At 45.7% G+C, this 21,394-nt stretch overlaps 1 protein-coding gene across 1 annotated transcript; it reads left to right on the top strand.

The window, feature by feature from the left end:
• The first annotated feature begins 787 nt into the window (after positions 1–787).
• On the top strand, positions 788–21,196 carry LOC132380400 (CD276 antigen-like). Its single transcript, XM_059949155.1, has 5 exons — positions 788–797; positions 1,093–1,169; positions 11,079–11,432; positions 16,715–16,999; positions 18,766–21,196. The coding sequence occupies exons 2-5, from the start codon at positions 1,118–1,120 to the stop codon at positions 18,903–18,905; spliced, it is 831 nt and encodes a 276-aa protein (XP_059805138.1). The 5' UTR covers positions 788–797; positions 1,093–1,117; the 3' UTR covers positions 18,906–21,196.
• Positions 21,197–21,394: the final 198 nt, after the last annotated feature.

Here is a 21,394-nt window from a genome sequence, read left to right as displayed (position 1 = left end):
CCCGCATCTTTATTGCGGTGTCTTCCCCCGTCCTTTCCAGTCCTGATAAACGGTCTGGGTCCGAAACGTCAACATTTCCATAGATGCACCTGACCTGCAGAGTTCCTCCAGTATTTTGTGTGCGTTGCTCCAGACACACAGGCAGATAGACAGAAAGAGGGAAAAGAGAGCAAATCAGTGAGGTAGTGTTCATGGTTCACGACCCGTTCAGGAATCTGATGGCAGAGGGGCAGAAGCCTTTCTTATAACATTGAGGGTAGATTTTCAGGCTCCTGTACCCCCTCCCTGATGGTAGTAATGAGAAGAGGGGTCTTCAGGCTCCTGTCCCTCCTCCCTGATGGTAGTAATGAGAAGAGGGGTCTTCAGGCTCCTGTCCCTCCTCCCTGATGGTAGTAATGAGAAGCTGGGTCTTCAGGCTCCTGTACCTCCTCCCTGATGGTAGTAATGAGAAGAGGGGTCTTCAGGCTCCTGTACCTCCTCCCTGATGGTAGTAATGAGAAGAGGGGTCTTCAGGCTCCTGTCCCTCCTCCCTGATGGTAGTAATGAGAAGAGGGGTCTTCAGGCTCCTGTACCGCCTCCCTGATGGTAGTAATGAGAAGAGGGGTCTTCAGGCTCCTGTACCTCCTCTCTGAGTTCAGAAGATTTCCCGGGGAGACCGGTCGCTGGCCACCGATCCCTCCCTTCAGCACCGACCAATCAATGTCATCGCAGCCAAGTTCCCGGGGTGGGGCGGAGCCATTTGGGATGGGGAGGACCTGGACTGATCTCTCGACAGTCAAACGAGTGACGGGGAGCGGGTAAGTCAGCAGAGGGTTAGCTTTTGAGGGGAGGGTCCCGGCTGTGGATAAGAGAGTTAGGTATTGGGGAGAGGGTTCCGGCTGTGGATAAGAGGGTTAGGTATTGGGGAGAGGGTCCTGACTGTGGATAAGAGGGTTAGGTATTGAGTAGAGGGTCCCGGCTGTGGATGGAGTGTGTTGGGGGAGAAGGGGGTTTCCCGGTGGTCGGTGGGCGTGTAGCTGGGGCTGGTTCAGCAGAGACTTTAAAAGCACATTACACAGTTGCTCTCACACATCGCTCTGTGCCTGGCCGCAGGTGAAAAGTTCGCATTCTGGGAATTATGATATATATCCTCAGTTTCTTGGTGGGAATTGGATTCAGCTTTGCTTCAGGTAAGACTTTGTGACGTTTCTATATAAATAAAGCGTCGATTTCACCATTTACACCACACACATTCGACTGTGTTTAGATAATACGTGTTTTGTGTCTGTGTCGCTGGGAGGGACGGCATTTCTCGCCCACCCCTAAATGCCAAAGTTGGGGGAATTGCCTTCTTGAAAAGCTGTTATTTGTAGCCCAGCGAAACAAAGATACGCTTCGTTAGTGACAGCATCGACACTGTCGAGTCAGCCTACAAGTGTTACAATTCCACCAACTGACCCTACCGCTCTGGTGGGGAGTCAAAGGCCTGAGGACACTGTTTCGGAATAGAGGGACGTCCATCTAGAACGGAGATGAGGAATTTTGTAAGCCAGAGAGTGGTGAATCTGTGGAACTTGACACAGCCGGCTGTGGTGGCCAAGACATTCGGTGTACATAAGGTAGCTTTTATTCAATGATGCTAGGCACAGGAGTGTCTGTACATAAGGTGACTGTCGGGAAATGATAAAGTACTGGTGGTTGGGGGTGTAGAGGGGTGGGTTAGTGGGTGGGAAAAAGAAATGTTTTTCGGGTGGTTGCTATGTCGCCCCCTCCTGGTGGGAGAGGGTCAATACCGGGGCAGTTGACGAGACCCTCTTGCTGGAGATGGCTGATGCTTTGCGGTCACGTGCCACGAATGTGATCTGCTGTCACAGACCATGTCTTAGCCGAGTGTTGATCACTAACGTGGAAAACATCCTGAATTCTGATCTTATGACATTCATGAATCATTCTCATCATTAGTGAGTCAGCACTATAAAACCATAAGGTATAGAACCAAATTAGGCCATTTGGTCCATCAAGTCTGCCCCAAAATTTCATCATGGCTAATCTATTTCCCTCTTTGCCCCAATCTCCCGCCTTCTCCCCATATCCCTTCATGCCTGACATCAACAATCTATCAAATACAAACAACGACTCGGACGCTACAGCCGTCTGTGGCAATAAATTCTACAGATTCACCACTCTCCAGGCAAAGAAATTCCTCCTCATCTCTGTTCTAAATGGACACCCTTCTATTTATTCTGAGACTGTGTCCTGTGTTCCTAGACTCCCCCCTCCATAGGAAACATCCAGTCCACGTCCACTCTATCGAGGCCTTTCAATATTCAAGAGGTTTCAATGAAATCACCACTCATTCTTCTGCACCCCGAGCCATCGAACGCTCCTTATATGACAAGCCTTTCAATCCTAGAATCATTTTCATGAACCTCCTTTGGACTCTCTCCAATGTCAGCACATCCTTGCTTAGCTCTGGGGCCCAAAACTACTCACGATACTCCAAGTGAGGCCTCGGCAGTGTTTTATAAAGCCTCAATGTCACATCTTGACTTATCATTGATGATCTATGAGCACCGGTGCATGTTTCTTCATCTTACCCTTTTTGAAGCTCACAATTAGTTCTTTGGTTTTACAGACGTTGAGTGCCAGGTTGTTGCTGCAATACCACTCAGCTAGCTGATATGTCTCGCTCCTGTATGTCCTCTTGTCACCATCTGAGAATCTGCCAGAAATAGTTGTATTGTCAGCAAATTTACAGTTGGCATTTGAGCTGTGCTTGGCCACAAAGTCATTGTGGACAAGCACACAATGAGCAGCGGGCTATGCAGACATCCCCGAAGTGCACCAGTGTTCAGAAATCTGATGATGGAGGAGCAGAGCTGTTCCTGAAATAGTTGGGTGTATCTCTTCAGACTCCTGTATCTTTTTCTGATGGTAGTACTGAGAAGAGGGCATGTCCTGATAGTGAGGGTTCTTAATAGGACCCTTTTAAAGATGTCCTTGATTGTGGGAAAGTTGTGCCCAAGGTGGAACTGGCTGAATCTACAGCCCAGGGTGAGCAGGTACTGGATGCTGTCCTGAGGAACTGGATGTCCTGGGACTGAGATGATAGACCACCAAAAAACACATCCACCTCCCTTTGTGCAGAAACATGCCTCCACACTCTGTAGTGTTTTCCTTCGATGTTACACCTGATTGAGTACAGCCTTGTGGTCACTCTCCCCTTATGACCTGGACCAGGACATAGAACAGCATGGGAAGCAGCCCATTGGCCACAGTGGTACCAATTGCAACTAAGCAATCCTTAGGGTTGTGGAAGAAGGTTCTGGGGACAAAGTCAGGTGACCTCAGTGGTCAGTGGGCCCTGAGGATGAGCTTGGAGAGTACCGCCCCCAGCTCACTGTGTCCTGAGGTCAGAAGTCTGTGTGAGGCTAGATTCAATGGTCAGCAAATCCTGGGGTTTATACTGGAGGTTGAAGACTGAAGATTGACGCCCCAGGGTCATCATGTCCAGAAGTCAGAAGCCCAGTGTCTGTGAGTCTAGGGCCAGGAACTGGAGGCCCGGAGACGGCCTGAACTGGGGTTGGAGACCTGTCTGAGCATGGGTATGGGAAAGGGCCTGTCTGGCTACTGTTGTTGTTTTGCTGAGCATTGTGGGTATGCTATGTAGGCACCAGAATGTGAGCTGGCCCCAGCACATCTTTAGGTGGTGTTGTTCATTAATGCAAACAACACATTTCACCGTATGTTTCAGTGTACACACGGTAAGTAAATAAATCTGAATTCCATTCACCTGCATGTGGTTGGATCAAGGCTGTGCTGTGGTGTGGATCTGAGTAATCCAGGTAAAACCCAACCTGAGAGTTGGTGAGCCCTGGCACGGTCAATCTCATTTCCTAAAAGCCATGGGAACACTCTGATATACTGAGCACGACTGGTATGCAAAATCCTACAAAAACTAGTGGATATGACCCAGTCCCTCATGGGCAAAACCCTCCCCTCCATTGAGCCCATCCACATAGAGCGGTATCTCAGGAAAGCAGCAGTGAACCCCACTACACAGGTTGCTGCTGCTATCAGGAAGAAGGTACAGGAGCCTCAGAACTCACACCACCAGGTGCAGGAAGAGTTATAACCACTCAACCATCAGGCCCTTGAACCAGAAGGATTAATTTCACTTGCCTCATCAATGAACTGTTCCCACTATATATGTGCTCACTTTTAAGGACTCTTCAGCTCATGTTCTCGATATTTATTGCTTATTTATTTTTTATTTTCTTTTTTGTATTTACGCAGTTTGTTGTCTTTTTCACACTGGTTGTCCACCTTGTTTGGTGCGGTCTTTCATTGACTCTATTATGGTTATTAGATTTATTGAGTATGCCCACAAGAAAATTAATCTCAAGTTTCTACAAGGTGACATATACGTACTTTGCTAACAAAATTACTTTGAACTTTAAGTTCAAGAGACACAAAGTAATGTTGCAATTCTATAAAACCCTGGTTTGAAGACAGTTCTGGTTGCCTCATTACAGGAAGGACATGAAAGCTTTAGAGAGGGTGCAGAGGAGATTTGCCAGGATGCCATCTGGATTAGAGAGGGTGCAGAGGAGATTTACCAGGATGCTGCCTGGATTAGAGAGGGTGCAGAGGAGATTTACCAGGACGCTGCCTGGATTAGAGAGGGTGCAGAGGAGATTTACCAGGATGCTGTCTGGATTAGAGAGGGTGCAGAGGAGATTTACCAGGACGCTGCCTGGATTAGAGAGGGTGCAGAGGAGATTTACCAGGATGCTGTCTGGATTAGAGAGGGTGCAGAGGAGATTTACCAGGACGCTGCCTGGATTAGAGAGGGTGCAGAGGAGATTTACCAGGATGCTGTCTGGATTAGAGAGGGTGCAGAGGAGATTTACCAGGCTGCTGACTGGATTAGAGAGGGTGCAGAGGAGATTCACCAGGATGCTGCCCGGATTAGAGAGGGTGCAGAGGAGATTTACCAGGAAGCTGCCTGGATTAGAGAGGGTGCAGAGGAGATTCGCCAGGCTGCTGACTGGATTAGAGAGGGTGCAGAGGAGGTTTACCAGGAAGCTGCCTGGATTAGAGAGGGTGCAGAGGAGATTTACCAGGATGCTGTCTGGATTAGAGAGGGTGCAGAGGAGATTTAACAGGATGCTGTCTGGATTAGAAAGGGTGCAGAGGAGATTTAACAGGATGTTGTCTGGATTAGAGAGGGTGCAGAGGAGATTTAACAGGATGCTGTCTGGATTAGAGAGGGTGCAGAGGATATTTAACAGGATGCTGACTGGATTAGAGAGGGTGCAGAGGAGGTTTACCAGGCTGCTGACTGGATTAGAGAGGGTGCAGAGGAGATTTACCAGGCTGCTGATTGGATTAGAGAGGGTGCAGAGGAGATTTACCAGGATGCTGTCTGGATTAGAGAGGGTGCAGAGGAGATTTAACAGGATGTTGTCTGGATTAGAGAGGGTGCAGAGGATATTTAACAGGATGCTGACTGGATTAGAGAGGGTGCAGAGGAGATTTAACCGGATGCTGTCTGGATTAGAGAGGGTGCAGAGGATATTTAACAGGATGCTGACTGGATTAGAGAGGGTGCAGAGGAGATTTACCAGGATGCTGACTGGATTAGAGAGGGTGCAGAGAAGGTTTACCAGGCTGCTGACTGGATTAGAAAGCGTGTCTTATGAGGAGAGGTTGAGCGAGCTGGGGCTTTTCTCTTTGGAGCGAAGGAGGATGAGAGGTGATTTGACAGAGGTGTACAAGATGATAAAAAAAAATAGATTGAGTGGACAGCCAAAGACTTTACCTCAGGGCAGAAATTGATAAAACAAGGGGGCATGATGTAAGACGACTGGAGGGGAATATAAGGGGGAGGTTGTCAGAGGTAGAATTTTTTTTTTGCCCAGAGATTGGTGGGTGTATGGAATATATTGCAGGAATGATGGTAGAGGCAGATATCTTCGGGACATGTAAGGTTCTCTTAGGTAGGCACATGGATGATTCTGAAATGGAGGGCTATGTGGGAGGGAAGGGATAAATTCATCTTGAAGTGTCAGCAGCATGTTGTGCTCTTCTATGTTTTATCTGTGTTTTATAGAGGCTTCCCAATCCACTCATTGCTTCCCATCCTCTGGTACTTGTCCCTGAAGCCATGAGGGTAGAGGACCTTCTCTCTCACTGACACCCTCCAGATGATCATGTGCATCTCCTCCAAACCTCGCCTGCTGCATCTGGCACTCTCGGCAAAGACACGGGCGGCAGCGTTCGGACGTCTTTGTTAAAAGATAATGGAAACTCAGAGACCGGGCTGGAGTGGATTGGGATGGTCAGAGACGAGAAAAGTGCTGATGAGGTTTAGCAGCAGTTAGACATGACGTGCCAAGAGCAATAACTAGGGCTTGTAAAGTTTGAATAACTTTATAAATGGGAACTTCCCTTGTCAACAGTATTTGTTTATGCAAATAAAAAGTACCAAAGCTTTTCCAGAGAAATACTGTTATCAGTTTTGTTTAATGAGAATCTCACTGTACAGAAAACATTGGGACTTTACAAACCACATGAATTGGAGTTGGTTAATTATTGTCACATGGACTGGGATACCATGAAAAGATTATGATATCTCTGTTCATACAAATTAGATCACTACTGAGGTAGAATAATAATCATCATTACATGCTACGTTGCATGATACGGGCAATCCGGATCCCACGACCATGTCTGTTCTTGGCAAATTTTTCTACAGAAATAGTTTGTGATTATGCGGGGAGTGGGAAAACCATTCCCCCTTGTACTTCTTGATCTCATCAAGCGAGATTCAGTGTCACACAACCCTGCCACTTTGATCTGGCCCACGCCTTCATTAACCAGGCCCAGCAATTGCCTTTAATGGGATCTTCCTCCTCCTTACACAAGCCAGCTCTAACAAGGGGGTGCAGCCAGGGTTAATCAGGGTGTGGTCTAAGTCATTTGGGGTGTGTGGGCTATTGGGTAGGATTGGGGGATGTAAATGTGGGGCTGGGCGAGATAGGCTTGTGGAGTTTAGTGTCAGGAGGCATGTGGGGCTGTGGCAGATCAAATTGCGGAGCCACGTTAATCTGGCCCATGCCTTTCATTAACCTGCTTTGACACCACTCGGCTTAATTAACCAGGTGTGAACTTCTTCCGGTAAGTGTCCTTACAAGACAGGTGACCCCAACCGTTACACTGTATAAAGAGAGAGGGAGAATTTTCATTTCGTTATTTTAGAAAGCATCCTCATTTTACAGAATTGTATTACAGAAGGTGCCGAAGACTTTTGCAGAGTACTGTACATAAGTGGTGCAAAAAAGAAAGCAAAAATAGTGAGCTAGTGTTGATGGCTTCATCAGAAGCAATGTTACGATCTAATCCATGGATGAGAGGTTTCATCGTCATCATTATGTCATATGACGTGGCCGATTGTGGCCTTCCCTTGACCATTATTGTTCCTGCCAAGTTTTTCTGCAGAAGTGGTTTGCCATTGGCTTCTTCTGGGCAGTGTCTTTAGAAGACGGGTGACCCCAGTCATTATCAATACTCTTCAGAGATTGTCTGCCTGGTGTCAGTGGTCACATAAACGGGCCTTGTGATATGCACCAGTTGCTTGTACGACTGTCCACCACCTGCTCCCATGGCTTCACGTGACCCTGATCAAGGGCTAAGCTGGTGCTACACCTTGCCCAGGGGTGACCTGGGGGCTAGTGGCGCAAAGGAGCACTTTCCACCTCCTTTTTATAGAGACGTATCTCCCCCTCCTGCCCAATAATAACAGTTACAGAATGCAGAATAAAATGTTCCAGTTACAAAGAAAGTGCAGTGCAGGCAGATGATAAGGGGCATGATCATAACGAAGTTGATTACGGGGTCTTATCATAGTAGGGAATTGTTCAATGATCTTCTAACTGTGGGGTTGCAGTTGTCTTTGACCGTGACGGCGTGAGATTTCAGGCTTTAGTATCTTCTGCCCCAAGGGAGAGGGGAGGAGAGAGAATGTCCGGGCTAGGTGGTGTCTTTGATTATGCTGGCTGCTTTCCTGAGGCAGCAAGAAGGGAGGCTGGTTTCTGTAATGTGCTAAACTGTTTCCACAACTCTCTGCAGTTTTGTGCAGTGCAGTTACCGTAAGAAGCTGGTATGCACCCAGACAGGCTGCTTTCGAAGGTGCTTTGGAAACTGGTGTGAGTGGAGGGGAACAGGCAACGTTTCTGTGAAAGCAGAGTTGTTTGTGAGCTTTCCTGCTGGTGGTGTCGACATTTACTAATGTCAACCATTAGTCTGACTAGAAACCTGAAGCTCTTCATCCCAACACCATTGACAGGAACAGTTTTGTTATCGTTCCCACTTCCTGATGTGAAATACACTGGAACCGATTGATTACCGTACCTGGGAATTGTAGTGATTGTCATTGTGCAACACGTCGTTCGCGTATGTTTGTTGTTGCTGTCGCCGAAAGTTTGGCAAACGACGTGTTTCTCCGATGTAGGTGTGACAAAGTTAATCTCGGAAAGCACGCCCGCGCTTTCCCGGCGTGCGTGACGAATGAACTCTTCTCGGACTTCGAAACGTCGGTTATATTCGATACCTGTACCCAGTTGGAAGCCCGAGAAGAGTTTAAAGTTGATCTTTATCCTTAACTAGTGGCAGGAATTGAGCCCCGTTTGCTGATCGGTGGCGCTGCACGCTAACCGCTACTTCACCGTGTCACCCGCAAGTCTTTGGAAGGCGGGAGGAAATCCTCAATTCCTCTCACAATAACAGCATGTCGTTACTAGAGTAACACACACAAAATGCTGAAGGAACTCGGGCAGCATCTGTGGAATGTCTCAGAGCGAGATCCTTCATCTGGACCTGCCCTGGTTACTGGATCTTTGCAGCTTTTCAGCTGAAATTAGAAGCAAAGTTAATCTGAGTGAATCGAACCAAAGTGCTGAGGTAATCAAATTGTTTTGTAAAGTCCCAGAGAACTGGTTTCAGTAGAGTACCTAGACCAGGAAATACTCTGGGACTGGTGGAGGGAGGAATGCGAAGGGATATTAATAACTTTACATAATTATGCTCCTAACTTTGTCATCGTCACGGAGCCATACAGCCCAGAAAAAGGCCCTTCAGTCCATCCAGTCCATGCCAACCAAGATTCCCATCTAAACTAGTCCAATGTCCTCACATTTGGCCACCTCCCTCCTCATCTTTCCTATCCATGAACCTGTCCAAGTACCTGTATAAATGTTTCGAGGTCGCTGTGGCCTTGATGGTTAATATTCTGTGCGATTGTTGCTCTTTTTTTGCCATTTGCGCGATTTGTTCTTTGTTTATGCACCTTGGATGCTTGATGTTTTCTTGAAGGAGTCACATGTTGTGGCTGCTAGTGGGAGGATTGTATTCTGTATACCTACTTTGATAGTAAATGTACCTTGAATCTTTGCTTTACTCACTTCCTCTGTCAGCTCATTCCATATTGACCATTCTCTGGTTGAAAAAGCTGTCCCTCAGGTTCCTGTTAAATCTCTCCCCTCTAAACTCATGTCTTCTAATTCTTGACTCTTCACTCCTGGGAAGAACACTGTGTGCATTAACTCAATGTAAGCCGCTCATGGTTTTATACACGTCTATAAGGTTATCCCTCATTCTTTCCATAACTCAGTCTCTTGAGTCCCAGCAACTTCCTTGGACACCTCCTCTGCATTTCATCTTTCAGATCAGTGCTTTATTAAACCCTTTTCAAATAATACCCTTTCAAAAGTGTGGTGGGGTGGAGATACATCTCTACCAAAGGAGGTGTGAGGTGCTCCTTCCCCTCTGTTAGCCTGCAGGTCACCCTTGGGCAAGGTGTAGCACCTCCCCCACCCCCCACCACCCCTGATCAGGGTCACGTGAAGCCATGGGAGCAGGTGGTGGATGGTCGTATGAGCAGCTGGTGCACATCACAAGTCCTGGTTATGTGACCACTGACCCCACCAGGCAGACAATCTGATAATGGCTGGGATCACCCGTCTTGTAAAGACACTGCCCAGAAGAAGGCTGTAGCAAACCACTTCTGTAGAAAAATTTGCCAGGAACCATCATGGTCATAGTGATTGCCTACGTCGCACAACAGGGTACATGATGATGATGGTGACCCTTCAATATACAATGAGTGATAAGATAAATGGCTTGTTTGCCAATTTTGATACAATTACAGGCATATACTATGAACATATTGATGCAATTATGGAAATGGGAAATTTCTAAGACAAGCGATGTGTGGGTTGGCAAACTGGATCAAATATCGATAGGGCCCTGCCCCCTCCCTCTTCAGTCCTGACGAAGGGTTTCAGCCCACAACGTTGACTGCTCGTTTCCATGGATGCTGCCCGACCTGCTGAGTTCCTCCAGTGTGTTGTACGTGTTGCCTGGATCAAATATTGGGTTGATGATTGAAAAGAAAGGGGAGAACTGAGCAGTTTCAAGTTCCTGGGCCTCAAAATCTCTGAGGATCTATCTGGGCCCAACATGCTGAAGCATCTACAAAGAAGGGACGACAGCGGCTATATTCCATTAGGCATTTGAGGAGATTTGGTTTGTCACCAAAGGCTCTAGCAAATTTCTCCAGACGTACCATGAAGAACATTCCAACTGGCTGCATCACCGTCTGGTATGCAGGGACCACTGCAGAGGACTGGAAAAAGCTGCAGAGGGTTATGAACTCAGCCAGATCCACCCTGGGCAGCAACCTCCCCGTCACCAAGGACATGGTCAAAAGACAATGCCTCAAAAAGGTGCCCCCCATTAAGGACCCCCATCATTCAGGACAAGCCCTCTTCTCTTTGCTACCATCAGAGAGGAGGTCCAGGAACCTGACCGTGCACACACAGCATCTTTGGAACAGTTCCTTGCTCTCTGCCATTGAATCTCTGAATGGCCATTGTACCTGTCAATGCTACCTCACTATTTTGCTCCATATATTATTTTTAATATATTCCTATTGTAATTTATAGCAAAACAAGAAATTTCACAACATATATCAGTGAAAATAAACCTGGTTCTGATTTGAAAATTGTTGGTAATCTGATGCCTTTTCTCACTTTCAGTCGAGTTTCGAGTTTGTACACCGGAAACACCAGTGACTGCTGTCTACGGCCAGTACACAGTATTGACGTGTAGCTTCCCTGTTAACGCTGAGATAGGACTGGACGAGTTGGTCATCAACTGGCAACGTGTCGGTACAGAGGAGGTTGTTTACAGTTATTACTATGGCAAAGAGCAACTGAATCGCCAAAGCCCTCAGTATTCAGGGAGGACAAGCTTATTCCCTGAAGACATTAAAAATGGGAATGCCTCACTGCAACTGGATTTGGTGAGGCCTGAGGATGCTGGACAGTACCTCTGCTATGTCGGTAGTTTAAAAGCTAGTGGTCAAGGGATTGTCTCACTCATATTTGCAGGTACATGCAAGATTCCTCTGATTTTTCTCCCATTGATGCTTCACACTGAACCCCATGGCCCCTCAGCAAGGCCGACTGATCCAACCTGAGCCTTAAAACAGTGCAAATGCACGGACCCCTGAAAGAAGAGTCAGAGTACACAGGGTGGTGAAGAAGGTCTTCGGTACACTGGCCTTCAGGTGTCAAAACACTGAGAAGGAAGATGCGGTTGTACAGGAGGCTGCTGAGAATGTGGAGAGGAAGTTTCCTATGGTGGGGGAGTTTAGGACCAGAGGGCACAGCCTCAGAACAGAGGGACATCCATTTAGAATGGGGATTCAGAGGGATTCAACCAGAGGGCAGTGAATCTGTGGAATTTATTGCCACATGCGGCTGTGGAAGGCAAGTCACTGGCTATGTTTAAGGCAGAGGTTGATAGAATCTTGATTAGTCAGGACATGAAAGGACACAGGGAGAAGGCAGGAGATTGAGCCTGAGAGGGAAATGGATTAGCCATGATGAGATGATGGACCAGACTCGATGGGCCAAATGGTCCAATTCTGCTCCTATATATTATGGTCTTGTGAGGGTGAAAGATAATCTGAAAGTAGTCAGTCTTTGTCTCAGGATGGGGAAATCAAGAACTAGAGGGTGTAAGTTTAAGATGAGAAGGAAGAAGTTTATTAGGAGCTTGAGGGGCAACTTTTTATTACACAAGAGTGGTATTTATGTGGAATGAGCTGGTTGAGACAGGTACAATAACAACTTTCAAAAGACATTTAGAAAAGTATACAGATTGGAAAAGTTTGGAAGAGTTTTAGGCTAACCGCAGGCAAATGGGACAAGTCAGCAAAATGACAATCAGGTTTCTTATCACAGACACATTTTGAGATTTGTGGTTTTATATCAGCATCACCGAAGTCCTTGTTCTTCCTGATATTGAGGGCAAGGTTGTTTTCATGACACCACTATCTCATTCTTGTACATCTCCTCATCACCATCCGATAGCATTTGTATCATCGTCATGCAATACATTTGAGCTATGCCTAGCCACACAGTCACGGGTGTAGAGAGAGTGGAACAGTGGGCTAAGCACACACCTCTGAGGTGCGCCAGTGTTGATTGTCAATAAGGAGGAGATGTTATTTTTGATCCACAATGACTGTGATCTCCCAGTAAGGAAGTCAAGGATCCAGTTGCAGAGGGAGGAACAGAGGCCCAGGTTTTGAAGCTTGTTGATTACTACTGAGGGAATGACGGTGTTGACAGAGGTATTGCTGTTGTCTAGTTGGATTGATGGGCCTGTTTCTGTGTGGTGTGACTGTATGATAGTTCTAGATTGGAGAAGATCTGCATGTGCCTGTCGCCTACCCAAACCCACTGTACCTCCATGGCTTCTGCAATACTCATGAGTACTAGATGATAAAGTCACTGGTGATTACCACACAGTGTCATATCACGATCTGATGGCAGCAATATTTCTAATTTAAAAACAAGAGCTGCAGCTGCTGGAGACCTGAGGTTCTGATGCAGTGCCCCCCCCCCCTTTCTCCTCCACTCTTCCACATATCCTGGGACATGGACAACCCTGGGTGAAGCAGCAATTGATTGTATTACGATTTTAATGTACTCCACGCTGGGGATAACATCAAACCCTTAGACATAGGAGCTGAATTAGTCCAGTCTTGTACTCTTTGCTGCCAATGCAACAAAGAGTACAAGAGTCTTATACAACAAACATGTCGACTGATTAGTAGTTCTCTGATTTTGGCAATTTACTTGCAAACATTTTGTCACCATGCAAGGGTATTGTCAGTGTGTTGTTGATTGCAAGAGTCCTCCAAATGCTTGGCCTTTATATACTTTTCAACCAGCTGAATTTTCTTGGAATTCTCTTGTGTGTTTCTCTGTGAACAATTCTGTAAACAAGCATGAGGCCTTGATCTTTTTTATGAGCAGATGTGGGAAAAATTTCAGAGGACAACACACAAAGTTCACCACACAGCCAACCAGCGACGAGATTTCCTCCCCACATTACATATGACTTCCCGAAATGATGAGCAATCAGCTGATTGATAAGACCAGGCATTTGGAGGGCACATCACAATTGACAGTGCACTGACAGTGTCTCCTTGTATGGTAATGAAACATTTGCAAGTGAATTGCCAAGATCGGAGAACAACCCAACCCAACCGTCAACCAATTGAGCTATACATCTTCCAAATTAATTCCAGCTGATTAATTCTCCAATTGCATTTGTCAATGGTTGTGATAAGGCTTTAGAACAAGGGTTCCCAACCTTTTTATGCCATGGACTATTATCATTAAGCATGGGGGTCTGTTGACCCTAGGTTAGGAACCATTGCTTTTGAACATGATTTCCCTCATCCATGGGTTAGCTAACTGTTGTTAATCATGCCTGTGGACCTGCATTGTATCTTGGCCAGGCTGGGAATTCATGTCTAGATGGTGCCATCACACCATTCTGCACACCTCATGGAGCCAGGGGAGGTCCCTAGACTTGACAACACTGTTATAGTGAAGGATCTGCCGCTGGAGGTTACCAGCTGGGTGGGAGCTATTCTGTTTCTGTGCATGGTCTAAAGCACCTTATTGGTGTCTAAGTATCTATTACCCTCTGCTTTAAACACACCCAATGATGTGGACTCCACAGCCACCTGTGGCAGAGAATTCCACAGATTCACCACCCTCTGGCTAAAGAAATTCCTCCTCATCTCTGTTCTAAAGGTACGTCTTTGTATTCTGAGACTTCCAGATGGTTGTGGATGCTAAATCATTTAAAGCAGAGCTGGATAGGTCCTTGATTAGACAGGGTTTTAAAGGTTACTGGGAGAAGGCAGAAGATGAATCAGCCATGATCGAATCACAGAGCAGACTCAATGGGCCCAGTGGCCTAATTTTGCTCCCATGTTTCATGGATCTTCTCCCTCAGTGCCATTTTCTTGCCCTTTACTCTCTCCTTTTGTCAAGCACCTCCCCCCTTTTATAGTATCCTCTCCCATGCAGATCATCTGATGTTCACATGACTTCACCACCCTGCTTCAACCAGTATCACCAAAATGTAGTTCTCCACTGCTCTGGGTCACTACCCAAAGAGTCAATGTAAATGTAATATCGTAGAACGTATATGTCACCATGGACAACCTTGAGGTTCATTTTCTTGCAGGCATTTACAGGAAAATAAAGAAAATCAATAGAATTTACGAAAAATCATAAATGACAAAGACTGACAGACAACCAATGTGCAGGAGATGAAAGACAAACTGTACAAGTACAAAATAAATAAATAGTAATATTGAGAATGTGAGTTGTTAGTGTCATTGGAAGTGAGTCCGTAGGTTGTGTAAACAGTTCAGAGTTGAGAGGCGCAAAGTTATTCAAGCTGGCTCAGGAGCCAAATGGTTGTGGGGTAATAACTGTCCTTGAACCTGGTGGTGTGGGACCCAAGGCTCCTCTACCTCCTGCCTGATGGTTGTGGGGTAATAACTGTCCTTGATCCTGGTGGTGTGGGACCCAAGGCTCCTCTACCTCCTGCCTGATGGTTGTGGGGTAATAACTGTCCTTGATCCTGGTGGTGTGGGACCTAAGGCTCCTCTACCTCCTGCCCGATGGTTGTGGGGTAATAACTGTCCTTGATCCTGGTGGTGTGGGACCTAAGGCTCCTCTACCTCCTGCCCGATGGTTGTGGGGTAATAACTGTCCTTGATCCTGGTGGTGTGGGACCTAAGGCTCCTCTACCTCCTGCCCGATGGTAGTAGCGAGAAGAGTGCGTGACCTGGAAGGGGGGGCAGGGGAGGGGGTTCATTGATGATGGATGCTGTTTTCTCGTGGTAGTGCTCCTAGTAAATGTGCTAAATGAATGGGAGGGCTTTGCCAGTGAGGACAGGGCTGTATCCACCACTTTTGGCAGAGTTTTCCTTTCCTGGATAATGGTGTTTCCATAGCAAGCCATGATGTATATCAGAGATGCTCCCTTTGTTCTCTACATCTTATTGTGTCTTTGATGTCAAACATGTCTCAATTCTGGTGAAAAACTGGGCATATTTACAAGGAGCGTTACCACAGGAAAGCAGCTTCTGTAATCAAGGTCCCCCACCTTCAAGGCCATGCTCTGCTGCCATCAGGTAGAAGGTACAGGAGCCTCAGGAGCAGTTACTACCCCTCAACCATCAGGCTCCTGAACCATTCTGGATAACTGCACACACTACAACTGTTTCCACAACCTATGGACTCTACAACTCAGTATTAGTTCTTTGTTCATTAATTTTTTTATGTATTTGCCCTGTTTGTCTTTTTGCACATTGGTTGCTTGTCAGTCTGTGTGATTGACTCAAACGATTCGTTGTATTTCTTTTTATTTTATTGTGAATGCCTGCAGTAAAATGAATCTGAGGGTGGTATATGGTGATCCATACATACCTCAATATAAATTTAATTTGAACCATGAGGTTGTCAACCTGAAATATCGCCTCTCTGTAACTGCTGCCTGATTTCAGCACCTATTTTTGTCAGAGAAGGTGTGCACAGGGTGGAAATTCTGTGTTCCACTCGTTCCTGCTTTTCAATTCAAGTTTAATTGTCATTCAACCATACATGAATACAGCCAAACGAGACAGCATTACTCCAGGGTCAGGTGCAAAACACAGTACCAACAGTCACCCACAGCACAAAGCACACACAAGATGGTATCACAAATCACACAATAAAAGAATCAAAAACTCGTGCCACCAACCCACGGTCGAGCCTGTATACTCCAGCCTGGACACCGCCACCACGCAAAATATAATTGTAGATGGTCCAGACACTTCAGTCCATTGAAATCTTCAGTCGACCACAAAAGCGCTTGACTTCGGTCACCGAGTGAACACCCCAACTCCAGCCGGATGGTGCAGCACACCATCCCCAGGGGACTACACCAGCTCAGATGCCTCTCCCCCAGAGGCTGTAAACCAGGGTAGAGGCCCTGAGTTTGATGCAAGAGCTCAGGCAATTTAAGAATCTATCGTGGCCTTACTGAAAACTTAAGCTTCACATCTTAAATTCCACTTCGTTTTGACAGTGGCCAGCGGTGTATTGGTGGGTGATAATCTCAGATAAAATTGTTTGGATATTTCAATAAATTGAGTATTTTCTCAGCAATTATCTTTAGCTTGTTATTGTCCTACATGTCTGCAACTCTTTTATGACACAATCATGCACTGTTCTTTATTGTAACAAAGTTTCTGACTGGAATTATTTTTATGACCAGTTTCGACTTTATTTCTAAATCTTTTATTCCACAGCTTACTATGAGGAACCTAACCTGTTTATCAGATTAACTCCATCAGCGATGGTATTTATGTTCAAGTCCAGAGGTTATCCCGCAGCCACTGTTTCTTGGTACGATAACGAAAGGGAGAATATTTCCTCTCAGTCTGAGACCTTATACCAACAAGATGCCAATGGCTTATACTTACTGCAGAGCGTTCTGAGAGTCAGCGATGTCAACAAGAGTTCTGGCTACATGTTCATTTTAAGAAATGAAGTTTTACATCAGTCAGTTTCAAGAACTTTTGATCTTTCCATAGGTATGTTGACTAGTTTTGCCATTTAACCTGCAGGCTGATGGGCCTTTCAGTACATGAGTGGTAGGGAAATTAATGGGGAAAATACTCAGGGTTTGGATTTCTATAAATTTGGCAAGTCAGTTTGTCAGCATGCTTTGTCAAAGACTGATAAAAAAAAGTACAACACAGAAACAGGCCCTTTGGTCCATCTAGTGCATGCTAAACCATTTAAACCTCCTGCACTGGGACCATATCCCTCCATGCCCCTACCATCCATGTGCACATGCAAACTTCTCTTAAAGGTTGAAATCGAGCTCAAAGCACCACTTGCACTCGCAGCTCATTCCACACTCTCATGGTGGGTGGGAAAGGTAAAGGGCAGGAGAGGAAGAACCTGATAGGAGAGGAGTGTGGACGATAGGAGAAAGGGAAGGAGGGGACCCAGGGGGAGGTGATAGGCAGGTGAGAAGAGGTCAGAGGCCAGGCTGGGGAATAGAAGAAGTGGGGTTCATACCATCAGGATGGAGACTACCCACCCAGACGGAATATAAGGTGTTGCTCCTCCACCCTGAGGGTGGCCTCATCCTGGCACAAGAGGAGGTCATGGACCAACATGTCAGAATGGGAATGGGAATTGGAATTGAAATGTTTGCTTTCCTCCTCTACTACCCCTCCAATTCCCACTCTGACCTTTTACATCTTCCCGCCTCCCCCAGGTTCCATCCTCCTTCTCGGCCCGAAGTGTCGACTGTCTATTCAGTTCCACAGGTGCTACCACACCTGCTGAGCTCCTCCGGATTTGGGAGAGCTAGCAGGGGACATGAGCAGGTCTTAGCAGGTAGCACTAAGGAAAACCCCAAGGTGTTCTAGACCTGTGTGAATAATAGGTCAGGCTGTTGTGCTTGCCAAGAGCCTGATCGACATTTTTTTTGAGAAACACTGACGCATGTAGTGCGGGTGGGGCTTAGTAAGGTGTTCAGTGAGGTCCCCATTGAGGGCCCATCTACAACTTCAGGAGGCGTGAGATCCATGGAAGCTTGGCTGTGTGGATTTAGAATTGGCTTCCCCACGGGGCATGGAGGGTAGTAATACATGGGGAGTATTCTGCCTGGAGGTAGTTTTCCACAGGGATCTGTTCTGAGACCCCTCTTTGTGATTTCTATAAATTACTTGGATGAGGAAGTGGAAGGATGGGTTAGTGAGTTTGCAGATGACATGAAGGTTGGTGGAGTTGTGGATAGTGTAGCAGGCCATTGTAGGTTACAGGGCTAATGGCAGAATTCTTAGCAGGGCGGAGCAGAGGGATCTTAGGGACTATAGATCCCTTAAAGTTCCTAGGGTGGTGAAGGAAGAGTATGGAGTGTTGCCCTTCATTAATTAGGGGACTGAGTTCAAGAGCCATGAGGTAATGTTGCAGTTCTATAAAACCCTGGTTAGACCACACTTGAAATATTGTGCTCAGTTCCAATGGCCTCCTTATAGGAAGGACGTGGAAGCTTTCGAGAGGATGCAAAGGAGTTTTACGAGGATGCTGCCTGGATTAGAGCGCGTGTCCAGGCTGAGCGAGCTAGGGCTTCTTTTCTTTGGGGAGAAAGAGGATGAGACTTGGTAGAGGTATACAAGATGATAAGAGTGGATAGCCAGAGACTTTTGGATCTGTGAAATTATCTTGAGGCTCCATCCCAAAGATCAATAGGTAACATTCTGAGATATCATTTCTCTCTGATGATGAATGTACGTTAAACAGAAACCTGGAGTAATGCAGAACGTTTTCCTTCCCTCCACAGAAATGAAAACGGAAGATGTTCCAACAAGAAATAAGTGGATGCTGACGCTTGCTTTCACCACCTTGGAATTTGGTATAATTTTAATTCTGGCCAAAGCTGTGTGGAGAAGGAGGGTTTCAGGGCAGGACACAGAGTTGTGACAATGAGTTGCTCCCTGGACTAATAGACACTAGAATTCTTCATAGTCAGTATTGTACAAGGAGTTCTTCAGGAAGATTACTAGACCTCCTCTGCTGCATTTCAAACACCGCTCATATCCTGAAAATCATAACACTATTTACTGGAAATCTTCCTTTTGAACAGATAACACTGGAAATACGGCAGCGTCTGCAGAGAGGGAAACGAGCAACCTTCCAGTACAATTCACCGGAGTTGTGTTTCACCTGTAGGGAAGAGCTGACCAGTGCAAAACATAAACATCTATTAATTCCGAACATTTAAGTCAGATTCTTGCAGATTTTCCAGGGTCTAACAATAATAACGGACGGCTTCGTGTCCAGCACCTGAAGCGCAGCGTGTAACGAACGAGTCCTTCCGCCCCGCCGAGCCGGCCAGCAACCCCGGATTTCACCCGAGCCTAATCACGGGACAGTGACTAATTAACCTGCAACCGATCTGCGTTTAAATTCGGAGCAAACCAGCTCACGGGGATCCCCCAACTAAGTTATATCGAGCCTACTCATGGGGCAATTTACAGCACCAGGAAATCCACGCGCTGTCACGAGGAAGCGAGCACGCGAGGCAGAAGAAACTGATTTAAGGACAGACACATTAATCATTTATTTACAGACATTCGACCAAACATCGAAATTACGCAAACCACAAGACGAGGCATTCGACACGCAGACACTTAGTTAACAGTTAATAGGGGTGCATGGGCTCCCCTCTATCTCCAGCGACCTCCGTGGGAAGGTGAGTGTCCGGCACGAAGGGAAGCCCCTGAGGTTCCTGGAACTGTGCCCTGGTGCCGTGGCACACAAGGCGAGCCTTGGGGAAGGGCTGCTGCATCATTCAAACGGGCCAGAAGCGACTTCTGACCGACAAGTAAACTAACTCTTCACATTACACGCGCACACCCCAATGTGCGGACTGAGAGGCTTCGGAGCTCTGACAGCGTCCCGTTACTTTAATAAGCTAACAACTTCATGTTCGTTCCAGAACACTGAAAGCACCTGTGGCCAGTATCTCTATCCGCTTCTACATCACAAACACCTTTAGCGTGAAGCTTTGGAGAAGTTACGATGAGCATTTAACTAGTATGAACTTTATATTTTGAACTTTATTGTTTGGAACGTAGAAGACCGAGGGGAGATTTGATAAAGGTATACAGAATTATGAGGGGTATAGACAGGGTAAATGCAAGCAGGCTTTTTCCACTGAGGTGGAGTGGGACAACTAGAGGTCATGGGTCAAGGGTGAAAGGTGAAAAGTTTAAGGGGGAACATGGGGAGAAACTTCGTCACTCAGAGGGTGGAACGAGCTGCTACTATTTGGAGCTTTAAAATAAATTTTTATTGAGGAATAAGATTAAAGAAATTTCAGTCACAATTATACATAGATATTATCCAACCAATGTTTATTTGACAAGATTTAATTCTGATATTGAGACTAACTGTTCTTTTTGTGGTTTATATCCAGAGGATTTATTTCATCTGTTTTGGAACTGTGAATATGTTAAAACATTTTGGGTTGATGTTTGTCAATTTTTAGATCAATATGTTAAAGTGGATTTAACTTTTTGTTTTGAAAATGTTTTATTTGTGTTTACTAATAAAACCAAATCTCATAGGGATCTTTTTTTCATCATATATCTTTTTTTAATTTACAGTAAATTTTATATCCATAAATACAAATACAGCATTAAGAAACTTTAATTTATATTTTTATGTCAGACTTCAAACTGTACGTTAACACTCTGAAAACTTCCCATAAGCAGACAGCTGTAAAGACTGAACAAATTTGTCAACGTTTCGGGTTATTTCTGGAAATGTTTTTGTTTTGTGACTCCTTTTAGATATAGCTTCTTCTGTCCAACAGTATTGGAGTGGATTTTCTTGTTTATTCGTATATTTAAAATTAATAGTTGTTGCTATTTATGTGTGATTCCCTGGCTTCGTTTGCATATGTTTAGTGTTTTTGTTTTTGTTTGTGTTCAATATATAAAAAAGAACGAGCTGCCAGTGTGAGTGGTGGATGTGGTTTTGATTTCAACGTTTAAGAGAAGTTTGGAGAGGTACATGGTTGGGAGGGGTCTGGAGGGTTATGGTCCGGTGCAATTCAATGGAATGAGGCAGATTAAATAGTTTGGCATGGACTAAATGGACCGAAGGGCCTGTTTCTGTGACAATACTTTCATTCCTGTATTTTACAAGTACAGGCCACATCATGACTTCATTGCCTGTGGAGAAAAAGTGGTCTCACTCTGGTCGGAGAAGATGGAGTGAATTTATGAGGGACCGACTGGTCAGGTTAACGGCAGTCAGCATGAACTAAAGTCAGTTAGTCAAAGTAAATTTATTAAAGTACCTATATATGCCACTATAAACCACTGCGAGATTCAGTTTCTTGCAGGCATCTACAGTAGAACAAAGAAATACAATAGAATCAATGAAAAACTACACACAAACGA

This window comes from Hypanus sabinus, chromosome 24, assembly GCF_030144855.1.
Source record: "Hypanus sabinus isolate sHypSab1 chromosome 24, sHypSab1.hap1, whole genome shotgun sequence".
NCBI classification, from domain to species: Eukaryota; Metazoa; Chordata; class Chondrichthyes; order Myliobatiformes; family Dasyatidae; genus Hypanus; species Hypanus sabinus.
Note: the sequence above shows the minus strand (reverse complement) of the source record. Positions and strands in the feature narration are given on the sequence as shown.

Bases quoted from the DNA above. Each gene is read 5' to 3' on its own strand.
- LOC132380400 (XM_059949155.1), top strand. From the start codon at position 1,118: ATGATATATATCCTCAGTTTCTTGGTGGGAATTGGATTCAGCTTTGCT. The intron at 1,170-11,078 runs GTAAGACTTTGT...TCTCACTTTCAG, and splicing joins TGGATTCAGCTTTGCTTCAG to TCGAGTTTCGAGTTTGTACA. The intron at 17,000-18,765 runs GTATGTTGACTA...TTCCCTCCACAG, and splicing joins AACTTTTGATCTTTCCATAG to AAATGAAAACGGAAGATGTT.